Below are 15,608 nucleotides of genomic sequence, written 5' to 3'. Positions count from 1 at the left end.
ACAAATTGTTTGATATTTATATATTACAGTTACAGACTGTATAATATTAATAAACTGTAAATTGATAATTTAATCTTAGCACCCTCTATAGCATGAGTAATCGTTCTCGTGCAGTTGACGATGACCTGTATGCCATCTCTCCCTCAAATTGTAGCTTTTAGCTGTGCTACCATAATCATTTCCTAGATTTCGTGTAACTTGTGTTACTTCATTTGTTTTAATATTCTCCTCTGGTTTCTGAACAACGTCAGTGGTTATCTTGCTTTGTGTATGTTGGTTTGGTTCATCAACCAACTCAATATAAATATTATGGCATTGCTTTGGCCTCTCATAATATGTGTTGCGTCGGTAACTTCCATTAGTATACCTATTCACACTTTTGTTATTCTGATTTGAAGTTGATACATTTCTTAAATTACTGTATTTCTCACATGACTTTCTGTGTACATAATTGTTTCTTCTCTGATTTGCCAACCTATGCCAACATTGATTTTGGTAATGACCTGTTTTTCCGCAGTAAAAACATCTAGATTTTGGCTTCTTATAAACATGGTGACTGTATTCATAGTTTGCTAAATTTCTTTTTCTTTCATTCTGTGCATTAATGACATTAATGACATTCTTATTAACATGTTGACTGTATTCATAGTTTGTTACATTTCTTTTACTTTCATTCTGTGCATTTTTATTAACATTGTAATTTGTAGATATTGTTTCATCTTTCTTAACTTCCTTGTGCTTCTTTATTGATTCTAGTTCACACATAAATTTCTGGGTTAATTTCTCCATTTCTTTGTTAAATTTATCCTTGAGTTCTAGTATATCTTCTTTATAGTTTGACTCCAATTTTCGAAGTAAATCTTCAATAGGTACGTTCTCTTCATTGTGGCTTATTAAGTTCACTGATTCATTAATCATCATTAGTTTATCATGATTCCTGCCATTCTCCGATGGACTTATTAAATCATCACTGCCATTGACTGATGGGCTTATTAAATCATTTTGACTGCCATTCTCTGATGGACTTGTTTCTTGTTGACTGCCATTCTCTGATGGACTTATTTCTTGTTTACTGCCATTCTCTGATGGACTTGTTTCTTGTTTACTGCCATTCTCTGATGGACTTGTTTCTTGTTTACTGCCATTCTCTGATGGACTTGTTCCTTGTTTACTGCCATTCTTTGATGGACTTACGATACAACTTTCAATAATATTCTCGTGTACCTGCGTTTGAGTCAATAAAGAGTCAATCTTAAGACATTCTAATGTATCTGTCACCTTTAAATCATTATTAACTTCAACCTCTGTTTTATCCTTGGGTTTCAATTCTTCCTGGACTATGTTACTCTGTTCTTCATTCCAAAGGTTGCCAATATTTACTTCTTCAAGTTCTGCTTTAAATTCTGTCTGTTCACTTTCTAATTTTGGTTCATTTGTGTCTGTTATAGCTTTCATTTCTAATAGTTCTTGTTTATATTCTAGTTCATGTAGGCCAACTTGTTTTTCCAAAGTTTCAGCCCTTTTATCTGCTCTCTGTTTTCTGTTTCTTTTTTTTCTCTTCCCTTTTTGTTGTACAGTCTCCTCTACTTTATCTCCATCTGACATTTTTTTTTCTTCTTGCATTTCTGTGATACCTCTTGATTTATTACACACTATTTCTATCACATCATCTAGTTCTCTCAATACATTTCCATGAGCTCGTTTGGGTTGTTCATTTTGTTCGTCCCATGCTTCTAATGCTTTTTCTATGTCTCGGTCAAATCGAGTGTTTGCCCAGGCTATCTGCTTCTTCATCTTCTTAATGCCTTGCGCCCTCGCTAGTGCTAGATATTCTTCAAAACATAACATTTTGATATATTTTCTATGACATAAAATATAAATTCATTAGTTGACAATAGATAAATGTTAATTAATTTACAATACCCTTTCTTGTATTCTGGCTTTGTTCAGTTGATTAGAGACATCTAGTAATCCAAGAAAAGTTCATAGTACATATATAGTACAAAAATAGTTCACTTTGTTGATTCCAAAAAGTTGAAAAAATTCAAAATAGTTCTAGTAGCCTGTTACAGAGTAGAAATTTGTCCAGTTTTAGATAAGACATCTTTAGGAACAGTTTAGGAACAGTTACAAAAATAAACTTGATCTGCTAAATCCAAACAGTAGAAAAACTTGAACAGCTAATCCATATAGAAAAAACTTGAACAGCTAAATCCAAACAGTAGAAAAGAAACACTAAGACTTGATCGGCTAAATCCAAACAGAAAAAACACACAGACGATATTTACTCGACATTGGTGAGACAATATCGAAATAAGGTGATAAAAATTATCACGTTGATGACTTGACTTGAACAAGACGTCTGACTTGACTACAGCAACCCTTCTGACTTGAGTGTAGATAGATGACTTTCAAGAACTTGACGTACTTGGTAAGCAGTGGAAGACCACTTCAAAAACGTTGAAAACTGCTTACAATGATAATGTGACAATTCTTGATCACTTGTAGTAACACTGTAACTTCGTTGACGATTTCAGACTTCAATATAATTTACCAATGTAACAACATCACTTCTTCAATTGCTTCTGACAATGTAACAGTAGAATCAGTAACAGTAGCACCACTTCTTCAACCACTTTTGACATCATATGTAACAGTAGAATCCCACTTCTGACACCATATGTAACAACATGAATTCTTTGTTGTTATTGTGGGTTCTTCAATATACTCATACGAGCAACAGTAGTTGTGAAACAATAACTTTATTTACACTTTGTACAGAGAATTAATAGACCCATAGTAAATCCATGGTCACAACTGGTATAAGTACAATCACAGTCAAGAAACAAAGTGTCGTAGTAACATCCTACATTCACAGCCACAGTCCTCAGGTTCAAGTTCTAGCACACAACACCCGTTCACCTTTTTGCTCTCCCTTTTATTCACCACTTTCTCTCCCCTTACGTACATGAGCGATCTCACCCAAAAGCATGAAACAACACATGACGATCGCTCAGACAGTCCTTCCGCTAGCCAGGTACTCTTCATTCATGCAAAACACAATATAATAAGGATACATAATTATACAGTCTGTGACACAAGGATCTAGAAATATCTAGACTATATCTAGATCTAGATTTCTAGATTAGAAATAGACATCTAAACTTTGAAAAAATGCTAATAAAAATGAAACTTGAAAGTGACTATGTCACTATGGCCTATTTTGAACTTCGAACTCTATTACTGAAATCATGGCTAGACATTGTATGTTACATATCCTCTTATTGGTCTATAAGATAGAAAATTCACCAATCACAAAAAGCGATAAAGACCTATGCTTGGCAGTCAATTTTCCAACCGTTTGTTTAAAAATGGCGACTAAGGGAGTCAGTGTTTTTGCTATACCAAGTTTGTTTCAAACGTAGGTCTTAAGAATTAAAAACTGTTTAATATTAAATAGGCCTACATAATTCCAACTAATATTTTAGATATAGACCTAGGCCTAGATCTATATTTGATTTATAACTAACTAATGACATGTCTGAGTTTACTTCTTATTCTTTATTCACTTTATTCTAATCTTTAGCTTAGTAATTTTTAGTTTAGTTAGTTACCAGTTAGGCTTTATTATAAACTTAAACAAATTATTTTTATAAAATTAGCAACTGCCAACTCACTGCCTGTGTAATCATTAAATAAATTAATAATCAGATGTAATCTAGCTCTAGAGATCTAGATATTAGATCTAATCTAGATCTAGATTATAAATATTAATTATATAGCATCGAAATGTTTAAAGTTTAAGTGAAATAAGTGTCTTACTCTTAGTCTTAAGTGTAGTGTAGTAGTATAGTAGATCTAGTAGAATATTTATTAAATATTATTTACTACTATTAACCTATTCCTTTCGAAAAAATTTCTAATGAATGAGTTTTTATGTAACACCAGGTCCTTACTTGTTATGTTTAGCCTTCTATTGAAATTTTTAATAATGAAGATTAATCATTCCTTCATTATTTAAATCTATTTTTATGTTGTTAACATGGATAATTTATTGTGGGTTTTTTTCAATCCTGCCTTCATATAGCGGCCAAAAAGCAAAAACATTTTTAAAATCAGTGAGATAAAAACTGTGCAAATGTATAGAACTTGAAAATTTGAAAATAATTTTTTTAAGGCTACATTTTTATTTATTTTCATCAAGCCTAATAATTTATGTTATGTTTATTTCTATTTTTAGTGACAAAATATAAATAACCAAATAGTTTTTTTAATTGCTTTTTGTTTTAATTTTTGTTTAGTCACCAAAAATCCTAAAAATATCAAAACAGTCAATCCAACAAAAATCCAACAGTCAGATTTTTATAACCATATATATCTTAATAAAATTTACATGATTCTTAAAATGTTTAAAATATAATGGGCCTTTGCAATAATTGTGAGACTATTTTCAGTAGGCTCCATTCATTTTTAAAAACAATCACTAACACTCAAACTAACACACGGAATGTGTGACAAATGACTAGAAAAATGTTATGTCAGTTATGTTGCCGTCTGGCAAGCCATTCAATAAAACATATTGATTTACCATGTTTGTTCTTAGCAATGGCTTCCTATGTTTGTTCATTTTGTCTCTTTGTAGTTGTTAAAGAAGAAAATATCATTATCTTTTATTTTTATATTTTCAGTTCAACCTCTGCAGTGATACGCCATCTTGATAGTTACGAGGAAAGTCTGTGCGACACACCTGAAAACATCAAGCAAGCTGTACTTCGTTTAATGAGCAAGAGAGGTCTGATCACAGACCACAATATTGAAAAGGTTTGGATTTGGGGCTTTAACTCTTTAAGTACATAATTATTTTCACATTTTACAGGAATTATTTTTTTCACTCAATTTTTTTCAGTACCCATGCAGCAAAGCAACTCAGATCTTTTTACCTGTTGATTTAATACCCACACATGACTAATATAAATTAATCTTAATTGAATGCCCAACATGCAAATATACATTTTAAATATTTATGTATTTAATGAAGAAAGATAATTACTTAATTTTAAATGAGAAAAAATTAAGGCTTATTTTCTCTGGAAAAAAATATGCTTTTGTCTGAAAAAATAATGATAAAGAAAAATGGCCACTCGAACGATATCACGACGTAGACTTGTGATTAAAACTTGGATCCTGAAAAACAATGAATTAAATAGAGAAACTTTTATCCAACGTTAAGTGTTGCTATAGTCTTAAAGAGTTAAGAAATTAAATCTATTCAGGGTTCGTACGCAGTCTGGAAAGTCTGGAAAAAGTCTTGAATTTCGAAAAGTGAATTTAAGACTTAAAAAAGTCTGGAAAATCGCTAGTTTTTGGTCAGGATTTTTTAAAAGTCTGGAAAAAGTCTGGAATCTAGTTTTAGAAACAAAACTTCGTAGTCCATATTTTCCAACTTAAAAAATTGCTATTTTAAAGTGAATTTACTCCAATTTTTTTCCCGCGCTGTCGCGCGGGTTTACACTATGTTGTGACGTTTTTTCGCTGGTTCGCAGAAAAAATGCTCAGTTACTTAAGTTACTACATCATTGGGAGAAGAGGGGAAAGGAGGGAAGAGATATTTTGTGGCACGACTGACCGTGTGAATGTGTGACAAGTACATGATTGTTAGGCTCTCGATTTTACCCGCTATTTTTTCATCTTTTTTCATCGTTTGAGTTTGCATGCAGGCAGTCATAACAAAAAGTTATGGGGGAGATGTGTGAGTGGTAGTTTAGATATAATTTATCAGTCTGTAAGGCGTCATCCATTTATGACTTACAACAATTTTTCGGATTTTAGACCTCCCCCTTCCCCGCCCTCTGTCCACACGCGTTCACTTACTTTGGATTAATATTAACATTTATTATATTAATAAGTCGCAAGGCCTCCTTGGGTTCATACCTGTATTTCTGTTTGCTTCAGCTTAACAAAGAGGTACTATTTTTATTTAGGAGTCGTCCATAAATGACGTCACACTCAGGAAAGTCGGGAGGGGGGTTTTATAAAGTGTGACGACCTGCTCTTGCAATAATGTTAGGGCAGATATAAATACCGTGTTTTATTTACACGCTGTGATGGTTTTTAAAACACCAACACAGTCGTCTTAATTTTACTTTCTACTCGCAAGATACAAGTTTTATGTTTGTTTTAGAATGTAATCACAAAATCTTCTGACCCCTTCCCCCCTCAACGTGTACGTCATAAATGGATGACCCTTTAATTTTAATTCACCTTCCATTAAACTGTTTTTGAAATCTTTGCAAATGCTGACGATTAAAGTTAGACTACCCCGCCCCTCCTTGTAACATCGGTCACTTGTGTGAACTCACCGTGACCCCAAGTGCGTAGTTGGTACCGCTTAGTTAGTAGGGTGGGGGAGGGGGTATAAGTCACAGCAAGTTCATGTTATGACGTATTAAACAGGCATACTGTAGTCTAGACTACTATGACCTCACAGTGACCTCACAATGTCCGCAGCTTTAAGTTGCTTTAAGTCGTATCTCCTCCTCAACGAAGCAATATCGAAGACTAGTTCCAAAAGCAAAAATGTTAAGCAAGTTCCAAGGATGATTGTGGGCCAAAAAAATTCCCGGGTTTCCTTCCTGGTTTTTATTGCAGACCCGTTTCTCAGCTATTACTATAAGCACAAACAGTGAATGATTTTTTTTTTTTTGCTCCACATTTTTTTTACAAGTAGCCTATATTTATTTAGGCTACTTAACAAGAGCAGACCTAAATTAATACATTACATTATTATTCTTTAAAGTAATTAACTCTCACTATTATGCAATACCATTTTAATGATAGTTTAATTGAAAACATAAGCAATTAGATCAGGAACAGATTACATAAGTCTAATGTTGGAAACAAAATAGTTGCATCATTTTAATCAATTATTTTAATTGTTAAAATTTTAGGTAGGGTGGAGTAGGCAAACTTAGAAAAAATGTTTTTGTCAATTTGGCTAGAGAGAGTTCACTATGAATATAGCTCAATTGCCTAAAATAAATGTCAATTTAGTATAAGTAATTATAATGACAGTACAAATAGTGCATCATTTAAAAAAAATTATTCGCTAACACATTATCTGTCTAAAGTCTGGAATTTTTCAAAAAAAGTCTGGAAAAAGTCTGGAATTTTATTTTCAAAAAGCAGTACGAACCCTGTCTATTGGAAAGGTTTGAATTTAAGGCTTTAAGAATTTAAATTTATTGAAATTGTTTGGATTTGAGGCTTTAAGAATTGAAAAGGTTTAATTTAGGTTTTAACAATGTAGGCCTATAGTAAAGTTCCGAATTTGAGCCTCTTTTAATACATCATCTTTTTCAAGGCTTTTTATTTTTACTGTATGGTTAGTGGTACTGCTTGAATACTGATTATCTTATAATACTTTCTGAAGGCATCCCTCAAATGGTAAAATGGTACTAATGGACTAGCATTCACATGTGATCATTCTTTTGTTATAGTCTTGCTTAAACTCTTTAGTAAGGGTTGAACTTTGAGTGCTACTAGTCTAGCTATCTTAATTTGTGGGTGTGGCTGATACAAATATGTCTAATAATTGCATAGGGTTAACACAAAGCTGTCAGATCTAATTATCTTTTGGTTGTCGGAGTTAGATTGCTGACACAGGTTGGATTGGGTTTAACATCTTCATTCATTTCTAGGTGCTGTATTCACGGCTGCTCTCCCTTGATTTGAGCATCAGCCAGGTTTCAGATGAATGTCTCTTTAAGCTGACTCGCATGAAGCAGTTGTGTAAAATAGACCTCAATTCATTCAAAGAAGTCAACACTGCAATAACATCAGCAGGTAAGTTATTTTTTTTTATTTTGTAGATAATAGAAAAATGTGCTTTTTTAGGACAGTAACCTATATCCAAATTTTGAAATGAAGAATTATTATCTTTACTTACTACTGTAAATATATCGATAAATAATAATTGAAAATTTAGTGTTGATGGAATGTGAATAAATTTTTATATGTTTTTAAGAAATTTTAAAAAATTGAGCAAGTTGTCTAAGAAGTGTTTTAAACTCTGGCACCAGGTATTGTGAGCTTATCCAAGTCCTGTCCAAACCTTCAAATTGTCTACCTGAGGAGGAACATCAATCTCACTGATGAAGGTGTCATAGCTCTGTCAATCAACTGCCCCAAACTGCGTGAGCTTAATGTGGGTGGGTGTCAGCTTCTAACAGATGCTTCACTGGTGGCGCTGGGCAAACATTCATATCACCTCAAGTCACTGAATATCACATGCACTCAGGTAAGAAAATATGACTTTAAGTCACATACACTCATGTAAGAAAATGTTGACCTTAAGTCACATACTTTAAGAAAATATTTCATTACCCCAGATTACAAATATTTCTTAGGCTGTCTTGTCATAAAAATGCATTGTGGTGTGGTTAAGCTGAGTGCTATTGTGTTTTTCAGGCAACAGATGCTGGAATATACAGTATGTGTCAAGGTCACTCCCCACAAGTTCTTTCAGTGAGTCAGTTGTTTGCTATTTTATACATTTATAGTTTAATTAATATAATGTGAATGTCTTGAGTTTTCTTTACTGGTAATTTAAAAATTATTTAAGTTTTAATTGTAGATTTCTTATCCAACCATGTATAGTATGATAAGCGTCTTACTTTTTGGTGATAGATTATGGGACATTGTTTATTATTTCAACTTAATTTTAAAGTTGATAATCAATTTCAGTTATTGATTAAAAATAATAGACATTTAATTTATCATGGTGTACTGTTGCTTTGCAAAGCTGTAAATCTTAGTGACATTTTGTTGAACTATCACTTTGTAAAGCTGAAAATGTTTGTGACAGGAAATTGACATGAGTGGGTGTAAAGAGTTAACAGACGAGGCTGTTGAAACCCTGATCATGTTGTGTCCTCTCATCAAGATTTTACTGTTTGCACGTTGTCCTAAAATAACAGGTATGGTCAGCTGTCCTAAAATAATAAGTATGGTCAGTTGTCTTAAAATAACAGGTATGGTCAGTTGTCTTAAAATAACAGGTATGGTCAGTTGTCTTAAAATAACAGGTATGGTCAGTTGTCTTAAAATAACAGGTATGGTCAGTTGTCTTAAAATAACAGGTATGGTCAGTTGTCTTAAAATAACAGGTATGGTCAGTTGTCTTAAAATAACAGGTATGGTCAGTTGTCTTAAAATAACAAGTATGGTCAGTTGTCTTAAAATAATAAGTATGGTCAGTTGTCCTGAGCGCAATCAGAACATTGTTTCTTTAGTGTCTGATTTTAATTATTGACAAATTTCTAAAAGAAAAAATTGTTTAGCAGCAGATCTCAACTCATATGTTGTTTAGCAAAGATTCGATAACTTGAGTACATAAATCCTTGAGTACATAAATCCGCAGTAATAAAATAAGTGTAAAGATTAATTATTTGAAATTTATTTGAAATTTAGTTTTTGCCTCTCTGATTTTCCCAGAAAATGCAAGGCTTGCACTAGAAGAGAAATTGTTAACAGCTGATGGTGCAAAAATGAAGCAAGTTTCCTGGACGATTTATTAACTTGCTACTCGAACCCAGACAGTTGACTGCTGCAGGACTGATGCAGCTCTTGCAGCCACTTACCTCACTGCTCACTTGGTTGCTGTTAGCTGTATACTGGGTGCTATTCAAATATAAAGAAATAGCATTTCCATATGTGATGATATTTGAAAGTAAAATTTGACATGAATAATATGGAGTTAGTGCCCTGTCATTGTTGAAAGTGTTGAAGTTTGATTCAGGTGGTATGAATTTTAAGGGGGCAAATTATTATTTTATGGGACAAAAACATCTAGTGCATTTTTTTATAGTGACATAGTTTTATGGTTGTTTTGATAAGTGCTACTTTAGGAATGTTTACAAATGTATATATGTACATTACTGCTTGGTTGGATTGTGAGAAGCTGGTTCAGGCATCTTACCATTCTTGTACAATGAGTTTTTATATTGTCTAATTTTATGCTATTTCTATTCCAGTTTATTGCATGTTTTATACCATGCCATTTATCTTGGATTTTTTTGTCAATTTTATTTCTATTTAATAAATGCTTCTAAACCATATAATAGCTGTGGTGTTTTCTGTCATGGCTTTCAATCTAGATTGAACTTCAAATAATCGCATACTTATTAAGTTTGAGGTATAGAAAATGTTTTAGGGAATTATATGGTATGCATGGGAAATATGCTTTTGAATATCTGCACAAGCAGCAAATATTTTCTGGCTCTACTTTTAGCAAAATCTTGTAACAAAATGTGTCTGGCATTCAAGGAGTTCAAATGTGTACTCATCCTATAGATATATAATTCTCTAAGTGGGCACTATGCGAGACACCACCAAGACGTAAGCTCAACAGACCATATCGCTACCACCCCCACCAGTCTGGTGAGCGGTTTACAATTATAGTGACATGGTGAAGGCTATTAGGGGCAGATAATTCAGTTTTTAAACAATTTGAAATTCAGGGTCGGTAATGTTTTGCTTGTTCTTTTCACTGCTTTCCACAGAGGGGGGGGGGGGGAGATAAAGTCCTCCACTAGCTACTGATAGTCACAGCATTGGTAGTGTCGAATTCACAAATTATGAATTATTGAAAAATAGGAATTAAACTAAATAGCGGTGTATGCTACGTCGCGGGTCAACTCATATAGATATATTTTCCCAGAGCTGGATAGTGTGCACCAGTTGGAGGTTTTTTGTTTTGCTAATCATCTACATTGCCATTTTGTGAGACTGTTTTAGTTTCTTTTTATTACTCTAGAACAATAGCTAAGTTTTTCTTGTAAAACAGAACTGGGAAATTGGATTTTGGCTTAGAAAACAAATAATGATAATGCATGCTAAAGGGGATCTAAGCAATGAGGAGTAATAAAATAAAAACCTTCAAAGTTAATAAATCATTTTATAAGTTAGGTGGTAATAAAATACAGAGTGAAACATTTGATTACAATCTGTTGTGAATTCAGTCATTACACAGCCACTGTGAATTTACATTCAATATCAGTACATAAATTATACGCTAACCATCTGTAACACAGCAACTGTAAGAAGTAAACATTCAGCCAGTCTTCATATAAATTCAATGTTAACATTCAACAAGTCACCATATAAATTTAATGTTAACATTCAACCAGTCTTATAAATTTAATGTAAAAATTCAACCAGTCACCATATAAAGTTAATGTAAACATTCAACCAGTCACCATATAAATTTAATGTAAACATTCAACCAGTCACCATATAAATTTAATGTAAACATTCAACCAGTCTTATAAACTTAATGTAAACATTCAACCAGTCACCATATAAATTTAATGTAAACATTCAACCAGTCACCATATAAATTTAATGTAAACATTCAACCAGTCACCATATAAATTTAATGTAAACATTCAACCAGTCACCATATAAATTTAATGTAAACATTCAACCAGTCACCATATAAATTTAATGTAAACATTCAACCAGTCACCATATAAATTTAATGTAAACATTCAACAGGTCACCATATTAATTTAATGTAAACATTCAACCAGTCACCATATAAATTTAATGTAAACATTCAACTAGTCTTATAAATTTAATGTAAACATTCAACCAGTCACCATATAAATTTAATGTAAACATTCAACCAGTCATCATATAAATTTAATGTAAACATTCAACCAGTTATCATATAAATTTAATGTAAACATTCAACCAGTCACCATATAAATTTAATGTAAACATTCAACCAGTCACCATATGAGCTTAGCAACAATCCTGTTGTTAATTAAACTCACAATCTCACACCATTTATGAAAATTAAGAGTGCCAAGTTATTTATATACACAGGAATGATGAATGATAATGATAAGCACTTTTTTTTATAAAAAGAAAATGTGAATAAAGATTTTTTTTAACATGATTAATAAAACAATAGAAGTTCATAGGGTATTCATGAATAAGTACACTTTACAAATGACAAACTTTTTAGTGTTAGAGCAATGAGATATCTACAAATATGTCAATATATTAAAAACAATACAAATGGATTCTCAATTTATCTTCTTTCATAACTTTTTTTAAAAAATGTAAGTATTTGGGTTGGTATTTCTTATCATTGCTGATATACAGGTAAATTTATCACAAAGTGTTGAAGGAAATTTGTATTAAGCCTATTATGGAACTGGAAGGTATCCTTGAATCAGTCAAAATATGTAATACATAAAAAATTCTGGCCTACAAATTAGGGTCTAATTAAAACTGGCCCAAAAACCATTTATAAATAAATAACATTTATATACATTTTAACTTATATGTAACAATTTTTCTGGTTTTATAATTTGCCATTTTTTTTGGATTAATAAACCCTCCAAAAGTACAATGATTCTCTACAAGTGGTGGGTGTTAAAAGTCTAGAATTAACAGGATTCAGGGAAAATTTCTTTTAAAAAGGTGTAAGTAAGCTAAGGAGAATTCATTTTCCATTATTAGAATTTTTTAAAATCATCTTATTAATAGTGAGTTGAGAATGTAAATATTACACTTTAATTAGCATAAATTCACCAATAAACCACATAAGTGCACAATGTGAATCAGTGTTGCAGGTTATGGGTTGTTATGATATGGCTAGGTAATACATTGTACTATATGGCCAGGTAATACATAGGTATCATAAAACCAGGTAATACATTGGTGTCATATAGCCAGGAATTAAATTGCTATCATAAGACCAGCTAATACATTAGCTTTGAGTGCCCAGGTAAACATTAGTATCATATTGCCAGATAATACATTAGCTTTAAGTGGCCAGTTAAAACACTGGTATGATAATACATTAGGATTGTTTGGCCTGCTTTGTATTGGCCAAGTAATACAATGGCATAGTACAGTGGAATAGTACCAGCCTCAACAAATTGTAAACTTGTCAATGTTCAAGTAACACAGTGGGATAGTACTAGCCTCAGCAATGTTTACACACGATAAAGTGCAACAACCTGCAGATTCAATGTGTACTTGATAGCCAGATTAAGATTAGCTATCACTCAATGTGTACTTGATAGCCAGATTAAGATAAGCTATCACTCAATGTGTACTTGATAGCCAGATTAAGATAAGCTATCACTCAATGTGTACTTGATAGCCAGATTAAGATTAGCTATTACACACAAGTGACTTGCTAAGAATTCACAATCCAACCTAAAACTTGACCCTAACTTTAATTCTCTCTAAAACTTTAACTTATCCCAAAAGGGTTAACCTCTCACTATAATCCACTATAATCCATACATTCTGTAGATGAGGATTAACCTAATTTATTAATACTAAAAGATAGAACTTCACTCCTGATCCCCACACACTCTCTACAAATTATATTAGCTGTTTTACATACATATTGATGTAAGCCCTGGTCTTCAGTTGAATTCGTTGGATTAAGATAAATAGAATAACAAAATCCACAACAAAATCCTGGCTGGTCAACTAGACAACCCCAGCACATAACTCATAAAATTTGCAACATTCTGGTGTGCTTTGTCTACATACATAGCTCCTTGCACTCATCCCCCTAGAGCATGTCCACCCAAGTTTCAAGATCAACTGCCCCTCCCCTGGGGAAAATTTGTCCGAAAGAAACCCTGCTTGTCCACTGTCTTGCCCTCTGCCTAGTAGTGTTTCTTCCAGACTTTTTTCTCCGGGGGTGCACTTGAAATTTTCGGGGTGGAGCGGGGGCGACAACAATTTCCGGGGGGGGGGAGAAATATTCCTGAATGTTGGAGACTTAATGTGTTGATGAAGACCTTCATACTTTTTTTTTTATTATTTCCTTGTTTAACTGCAATTCAGCAATTGGAAAAATGCATTAATTAAAGTTTTCAAATCCACCAGAAAATTACCATTCAATTAGACTCGATCCGACAGTCTAATATGAGTGGTAAGGAATCAGTTGAAATCTTTAACTCAGTTGTTGTATGCCTACTGTAAACTACTAAAGCTTCACTAAATTATAGTTCGTTGAGAATAGTGTTGGATCCGCTAGTTCACATTATTTGAAGTAGAATACAAGAATCCTTACGAGCCATTAAAAAAAATGTAATACAGGTATCCTTTCGAGCACAAAAAACATTCCTGGTGCATCCCATTGAAGAAATGTTGTGAACACAAAATGTTGGCTTATTTTTGGCACAAATCTGGACACAAAATCATGGTACTTAATCTGATGCTGCCAGCCGGATGTCGCTAAATTATTCTGATGCTGCAAGTCTATGTTTGTTGATTCAACTAAGTTTAGATTTTAGTTCTGCAAATAAATGACCCTCTTTAGAAGGTTTTGAAATTTTTCCATTTTGGGATTTGGGGCTCTGTTTGGGTCCGGCTAGCTTGGAAATGACGGTAGTATTTTCGTACAGACCTTCATCGTCGCTAGGCGACATTTGATTGTGTTTACTGTTGGCAGGCAGCGCCACTGGTGGTTTCCCAGATTTGGCTGGCGATGTGTTGTGTGCAGGCTTGATGATGTGGTTACTGTTCTTGTCGAACTCTTCTTTTAAGCCGGCCACAGACTGCGGAGATTCGGATAAGTTTGATTTTGTGTTCACTTTCGGTTTGGGTGAAACCTTGGGAGGCGGCTGTTTGCCTAAAGGAAGTATATTTACTCCGCCCATAGGTGGCGTTTTAGATGGCGATGGCGTTACTGATGGGGGTGGAGGTGGGGCTGAAGATACCTGGCTGGGGTGGAATTCGTGTTTGGCCATGTTTATGTAGTCTTCCTGCGCTTCCTCCTCTGACATATCAACCTCGGAGTCCGAGCGAGGGGAGTGTGATTCAACGGATTTGGGATTAACGACAATTTTCACGGGGGGATTAACCTCTTTTCTCATTGAGCTAGATTTAGGTGGGGTGCACACGATGTCTTCCACATTTATGTACTTCTGGGGTTTCTCTGACGCGTCGTCTGTGTTATGGGCTTGCTCGGTGTTGTTGATCGGCTGTAGTGTGTTAGCTTTTGGCTTTCTTTTTGCGTCGGGTTGTGTTTTTGTATGTTTGATCTGATTGTGTTTCTGTGATTGTGCTTTGTTAACATTTGACATAGCATGACCCTGTGGCTCATAGTTCAAGTAGAGTTCTCCTGAGTCGCTGCCAGAGTCCTCAGCTGCCCCAACCGGATGTGGTTCTGCCCCAACCGGATGTGGTTCTGCCCCAACCGGATGTGGTTCTACCCCAACCGGATGTGCCTGTCCCTCAGGCTGGTTAACGTAACCAGAGCCTGGCTTTTTGCCGACATGGGCTAGCGGGGGCGGTGTCGGTTGAAGCCTGGTTTTAGGCTTCATATCGAAGTAAGGGCATTGCTCTGTTTCGTCATGTGGTTTAGACAATCGGCCACTCGGGATATTGGCCTCAGACACGGCCTTGGGTATCAGGGCCGTCTTCTTCACATCTGAGATACCGTTAAACGACTTGGTCGGTTGCACGGGGCGGGGGGTGCTGGATGGGGGCAGGTACGTTTCAGCGTTGACGTAATTACTCCCAGCACTGCTGCTGTCATCTTCTACATCAAGGATGTCTATCTCTGGAGA

The 15,608-nt window shown here is 34.1% G+C and overlaps 2 protein-coding genes across 3 annotated transcripts in view; one reads left to right on the top strand and one right to left on the bottom strand.

Moving 5' to 3' along the window:
- The first annotated feature begins 3,349 nt into the window (after positions 1 to 3,349).
- On the top strand, positions 3,350 to 10,120 carry LOC131948744 (protein AMN1 homolog). The gene is made up of 7 exons (XM_059310425.1): positions 3,350 to 3,421; positions 4,689 to 4,821; positions 7,698 to 7,842; positions 8,079 to 8,296; positions 8,467 to 8,523; positions 8,864 to 8,975; positions 9,493 to 10,120. The coding sequence occupies exons 1-7, from the start codon at positions 3,372 to 3,374 to the stop codon at positions 9,573 to 9,575; spliced, it is 798 nt and encodes a 265-aa protein (XP_059166408.1). The 5' UTR covers positions 3,350 to 3,371; the 3' UTR covers positions 9,576 to 10,120.
- Positions 10,121 to 13,792: 3,672 nt separating this feature from the next.
- Positions 13,793 to 15,608, bottom strand: part of LOC131948725 (uncharacterized) — a 17,746-nt gene continuing 15,930 nt past the window's right edge. For both annotated transcript variants that reach the window (XM_059310400.1, XM_059310401.1), the window contains exon 4: positions 13,793 to 15,608. This exon is cut by the window's right edge and continues 130 nt beyond it. In XM_059310400.1, the coding sequence (XP_059166383.1) occupies positions 14,310 to 15,608 (1,299 nt within the window). In that variant the 3' untranslated portion in view covers positions 13,793 to 14,309.

This window comes from Physella acuta, unplaced genomic scaffold (genome assembly GCF_028476545.2).
Source record: "Physella acuta isolate Inbredline_101_S28 unplaced genomic scaffold, ASM2847654v3 ptg000658l, whole genome shotgun sequence".
NCBI classification, from domain to species: domain Eukaryota; kingdom Metazoa; phylum Mollusca; class Gastropoda; family Physidae; genus Physella; species Physella acuta.
The sequence above is the reverse complement of the archived record's forward strand: the minus strand, read 5'-3'. Positions and strand labels throughout refer to the sequence as shown.

Bases quoted from the DNA above. Each gene is read 5' to 3' on its own strand.
- LOC131948744 (XM_059310425.1), top strand. From the start codon at position 3,372: ATGGCGACTAAGGGAGTCAGTGTTTTTGCTATACCAAGTTTGTTTCAA. The intron at 7,843-8,078 runs GTAAGTTATTTT...CTCTGGCACCAG, and splicing joins CACTGCAATAACATCAGCAG to GTATTGTGAGCTTATCCAAG. The intron at 8,976-9,492 runs GTATGGTCAGCT...TGATTTTCCCAG, and splicing joins ACGTTGTCCTAAAATAACAG to AAAATGCAAGGCTTGCACTA.